This window comes from Neopelma chrysocephalum, unplaced genomic scaffold (genome assembly GCF_003984885.1).
Source record: "Neopelma chrysocephalum unplaced genomic scaffold, ASM398488v2 Primary Assembly neopelma1_289, whole genome shotgun sequence".
Lineage (NCBI taxonomy): Eukaryota > Metazoa > Chordata > Aves > Passeriformes > Pipridae > Neopelma > Neopelma chrysocephalum.
Genome location: NW_020897951.1, coordinates 37,802 through 43,022, shown reverse-complemented (window position 1 = coordinate 43,022; position 5,221 = coordinate 37,802). Strand labels below are relative to the sequence as shown.

Below are 5,221 nucleotides of genomic sequence, written 5' to 3'. Positions count from 1 at the left end.
GGCCATGGCATGGCTGGATGCCCAGGGATGTCCCTCCATGGCCATGGCATGGCCAGGAGCACAGCTGGGTGCCCAGGGGTGTCCCACCATGGCCATGGCATGGCTGGGAGCACGGCTGGGTGCCCAGGGGTGTCTCTCCATGGCCAGGAGCACAGCTGGATGCCCAGGGATGTCCCTCCACGGCTATGGCATGGCTGGGAGCACAGGCATCCCCACCCATGGCTCTCCTGCTGGGGTTTGGCTGCAGGGCCGGGTGCCGGGGCGGTGCCGGCTCTCCGTGGCATCCTTGGCACAGCGTGGCCACGGCGCCCAAGCGACGGAGCCATCGCTGGGCTCGGGGCCGTGGGGACCATCACGGCTCCCTGTCCCCGTGTCCCCAAGGTCTCTCTGTCTCTCCTGCAGGGACGGTGTTCTACGCCACAGTGCCGGGGAGGTTCACCTGGCAGGGGGCCCGGCGGCACTGCCGGAGCCGGGGGGCCTCGCTGGCCACCACGGGGCAGCTGTACCTGGCGTGGCGGGAGGGGCTGGACCAGTGTGACCCGGGCTGGTTGGCCGACGGCAGCGTCCGCTACCCCATCAGGGTGCCCCGCAGGAAGTGTGGGGGAGAGGCCCCGGGGGTCAGGACCCTCTACCAGTTCCCCAACCGCACCGGGTTCCCCCCTGCCGCCTCCAGGTTCGACGCCTACTGCTACCAAGGTGAGGGGGGACCAGCCACGGTGCCACCCAGCTCCCTCCCTGACCCCCCCCACTGGCCCCGGGATGCCCCTTGGGAATCAGTGGGCGTGGCCGGGAAAATTGCTGGGGGTGAATATTTATTTAATTGGGGAATTAAATAACGAGATGGATGAGGAGAGCGGCGCTGGGAGGGAGCCCAGCTCGGGGTGTCATCTGGGGGGATGCAGTGCCTGGCACGGGCACTCCAGGGGGGCTGTGGGACCCCACCCGTGACCTGGATGCCCGTCCTGCCCCTCTGATGCTCGTGGTGTCCCCGCAGCCGCGGGGCAGAGGGATGTGGAGGAGCCGGTGCCACCCGTGCCCGACCCACCGGGCAGTGACAACGTGCTGGTGGAGCACAGCGAGGAGCTGGGCACCTCGGGGGACACCAGAGACACCCCCCGCGACCACTACGAGCTCCTGCCACAGCCGGGACCCGCGGGGCCGGGCCAGGAGGAGGAGGAGGAAGAGGAGGAGGAGGAGGAGGAGGATGAGCAGCTGAGGCCGGCGAGCGACAGCCCCACGGCCACGGCACAGCGCGGGGACCTCCCGGGGGCTGCCCTGGCACCGGTGGCTCCTGGGCTGGGGATGGACGGTGGGACACCCCTGCCACCCCCCACGGCCCCCTCGCTGGCGTGGCCCCATGAGGAGGAAGCTCTCAATGTGGTGGATCAGGCCCTGGAGAGCTCCTGGCAGGATCCGGCCAGTGCCAGCCCAGCGCTGCCGGTGCAAGAAGACCCCGAGGAGCCCCCGGTCACCCTCCTACCACATTCCCAAAGCCCAGCCCTGGAGCACAGCACTGGATCATCACCGGGGCTGGGGACAGTCCCCAGCACGGCAGCAGAGACCCCCGGCCTGCCCCCCACCAGCTCCCACCCCCCAAGGAAGAGCCACACCGGGCTGAACGGGCGCTACTTCCAGCTCCAGCGGCAGAGCCGGGACCCCGCGGAGGCAGCTGGGGACCCCACGGTGGCTAGGGACCCCACGGTGGCTGGAGACCCCACAGTGGCTGGGGACCCAGTGGGGACAGCCACCCAGGCCCCCGTCCTGGCCCTGGAGGTGAAGGAAGCTGCGGCCAACACGGTGGAGCCGTGGAACATCCCCCGAGCCGGCACCGAGAGCCTGCGGCGGGAGGGCCCCGACGTGTCCCCCAACGCGCTGGAGGAGGAGATCGGCCCCGGTAAGTGACACCCAGGAACTGCCCGGGGGGGTCATGGCGGGGGTTGTGATGGACTGGAGACCCCACGGTTGTGCCATCTCTTGCAGAGCTGATGGCACCGGCCACCGCCCTGGTGTCACCCTCCCCGCAGGCGCCGGCCCCGAGGGATTCCCCACAGGAATTGTGGAGCCCCCGCAGTCCTGGGGGACCCGAGGGGACACCCCCCATGCCATCCCCATCCCTGCCGGTCTCCGTGACTCCCCACGACGCTCTGGGCCAGCGGGACATCCCCACGGATGGGGCCCGGCCTCGTGTCCCCAGCGCCCGCGGGGACTCCCCCCGGCCGCCCGCGGAGGCCACCGAGGACTTCTCCGGGGACAGCGTGTCCCAGGAGGACGGTGGCTCTGTCCCACCGTGGCCCCCGCTGCCCCCGGCCCCGCTGGTGGCCGAGGGCCCCGAGCCGGCCCCGCAGCCCCGCGGTGACGGTGACGGCAGCGGGGCCCCGGGTGACGCCTCGCTGGAGAGGCAGAGGAAGGCGGTGACCTTCCTGCTCCCAGATGGCCCCTCCACGGGTCACCCGGCCACCCCCGGCCCCACCGAGGGGGCTGCTCCCCATGCCCGGGGGGGGTTGAGCCCCACGGCCCCCCACGGGCCGGCTGAGCCCGGCCGGGAGCAGCCGGAGGAATCCAGGGATGATGAGAAAGGCGCAGCCGAGCCCAGCGGTGAAGCAGCCGCGTCCCCGCCGGGTTGGGACGTCCCCTCGCCGTCACCTCCTCCCACGGCCACCGCGGGGACCCCGTGGGCCAGCTCCGAGGGGCCGGTGGAGGCGGCGGTGCTGGAGCCGGCGGCCGAGGAGGGGTCCACGGGCTTCGCCCCCGCAGCCCCCCATCCCACCGGCAGCTCTGGGCTGGAGCTGGGGGCAGGGGAGCAGCTCCTCCTGCCCTCCCCGGGCCCTCGGCAGCCCCCCCTGGGCTCCCCAGCCCCCCCCAACCGCGAGGATGCTCCAACATCCCCCAGCCAGGAGGATTCCTCCGGAGAGTCGAGGAGGGAAGAGCCCCCCGCGCCCCTCGGCTCGGCCACCCACGGGCCCTGGTCATCACCCACTGCCCCCCACCCGGGGGCGGAGGGGACCCCCGAGTCCCCCAGTGCGGAGCTGCTCTCCGAGCCCTCCGTGGCAGCGGAGCCGGGGGCCGCGGGGGGGTCCCCGCTGCTGGACGCCGACAGCGGGAGCGGCGAGGGGCCGGGGCTGGAGGAGCGGGAGCTGCTGGCCTGGGGGGGCACCGGCAACGCCACCCGGCACGGTGAGCACGATGGCAGCGTGTCCCCTTGTCCCCCGCGGCTGATGGGCACGGGGACAGCGGGCTGGGGGGCGGGAGATTCGTGCTGACCCACCGGGAGGGGTTTGAGGGGGAGGTTTGGGGAGTTTCTCTCCTTTTACCCAAACTAATTCGCTCACTGGGGAGTTCCCACCAACGGGGAGCGGGGATGGGGTGGGGGCCGCTGTGTGACCCCCGCCCGGGCTCAGGGCTCCTGCTCCCCCCCCCTGCAGCCCCGTCGGACCCCTGCGAGAACAACCCCTGCCTGCACGGCGGGACCTGCCGCGCCAACGGCACCGTCTGCGGCTGCAGCTGCGCCCCCGGGTTCACCGGGGAGAACTGCGAGATCGGTGAGAGCCGCGGCAGGGACGGGAGCATCCCAAACCTGCCCCGGAGCAGGGACGGGAGCATCCCAAACCTGCCCCGGAACAGGAGCATCCCAAACCTGCCCCGGAACAGGAGTATCCCAAATCTGCCCCGGAATAGGAGCATCCCAAACCTGCCCCGGAACAGGAGCATCCTAAACCCTGCCCTGGCACAGGAACATCCCAAACCTGCCCCGGAATAGGAGCATCCCAAAGCTGCCCCGGAATAGGAGCATCCCGAGCCCTGCCCCGGCACAGGAACATCTCAAACTTGCCCCGGAACAGGAGCATCCCAAACCCTGCCCCGGCATGGGAACATCCCAAACCTGCCCGGGAACAGGAGCATCCCGAGCCCTGCCTCGGCACGGGAGTATCCCAAACCCTGCCCCACACAGGAATATCCCAAACTTGCCCCATACAGGAGTATCCCAATCCCTGCCCCAGCACAGCGCGGAGCAGCAGCCACGGGAATGGGGCCGCGGCTCCAAGTCCTGCCCAATCCCCCATCCTCGGTCACTGCCGGCACTGGAGGGGGCGGTGGGCGGGGTGGGTGGTGGGGAGGTGCCAAGGGGGTCTCCCCGTGCCCACAGCCCCCCGCGGTGTCCCCGCAGACATCGACGACTGCCTGTCCAGCCCCTGCCAGAACGGCGGCACCTGCATCGACGAGGTGAACTCCTTCGTGTGCCTCTGCCTGCCCAGCTACGGCGGCAGCCGCTGCGAGAAAGGTGGGGAGCGGCCCCCCGGTGTCCCCACAACCCCCCCGGGTGGGTCACCACGGGGTGGGGGAGACCCCCACGGGGTGCTGGGCACCCTCTGCCGCTCTGGGGGTGCTGGGAGGGGGCGCGGGATGAGGAGCCGCTCCCCGCGTCCCTCCCCGTGCTGCCGGTCCCCTTCTCCGTCCCCACCGTCCCCGTGTCCCCTCCGCAGACACGGAGGGCTGTGACCACAACTGGCACAAGTTCCAGGGTCACTGCTACCGGTACTTCTCCCGCCGGCGCTCCTGGGAGGACGCGGAGCGGGATTGCCGGCGCCGCGCCGGGCACCTCACCAGCATCCACTCCCCGGAGGAGCACGGCTTCATCAACGGTGGGTGTGGAGGGGGGGGTCACACCCCGTCCCGCCCCCCTGGACGCCCCTCCCCTTCCCTATCCCCCTCTGAGAGCCGGGCGTGCCCCTCCCCGCAGGTTTTGGGCACGAGAACACGTGGATCGGGCTCAATGACAGGATCGTGGAGCAGGACTTCCAGTGGACCGACAACACGGGCTTGGTGAGGGCCTTGGGGGTGCGAGGGGGGGCTCGGGGCGTGGGGCAGGGGGTGTTTCACCCTCGCTGGGGTCCCGCAGCAATACGAGAACTGGCGGGAGAACCAACCCGACAACTTCTTTGCGGGGGGCGAGGACTGCGTGGTGCTGGTGTCCCACGAGATCGGCAAGTGGAACGACGTGCCCTGCAACTACAACCTGCCCTACATCTGCAAGAAAGGCACAGGTACCACCTGCCCTGGGGCCCTCGCCCTGGGGCACCCCCAGCCCGCAGCCCCCGGCATCCCTGACCCCGTCCCACAGTCCTTGGTGTCCTCATCCCACAGTCCCCGGTGTCCCCATCCCACAGGGCTCCCCATCCCCATCCCACAGTCCCTGGTGTCCCCATCCCACAGTCCCTGGTGT

General features: G+C 71.1%; 1 protein-coding gene across 5 annotated transcripts in view; it reads left to right on the top strand.

Moving 5' to 3' along the window:
* Positions 1-5,221, top strand: part of NCAN (neurocan) — a 20,086-nt gene that overhangs the window by 12,866 nt on the left and 1,999 nt on the right. For all 5 annotated transcript variants that reach the window (XR_003537494.1, XM_027704809.1, XM_027704811.1 and 2 more), the window contains 8 exons: positions 403-696; positions 995-1,894; positions 1,981-3,174; positions 3,423-3,539; positions 4,166-4,279; positions 4,482-4,640; positions 4,739-4,821; positions 4,898-5,042. Coding sequence is in view for 4 of the 5 variants with exons in the window: in XM_027704809.1 (XP_027560610.1) it covers positions 403-696; positions 995-1,894; positions 1,981-3,174; positions 3,423-3,539; positions 4,166-4,279; positions 4,482-4,640; positions 4,739-4,821; positions 4,898-5,042 (3,006 nt within the window). In the remaining variant the exon portion in view is untranslated. The remainder of the gene's footprint in view (positions 1-402; positions 697-994; positions 1,895-1,980; positions 3,175-3,422; positions 3,540-4,165; positions 4,280-4,481; positions 4,641-4,738; positions 4,822-4,897; positions 5,043-5,221) is intronic.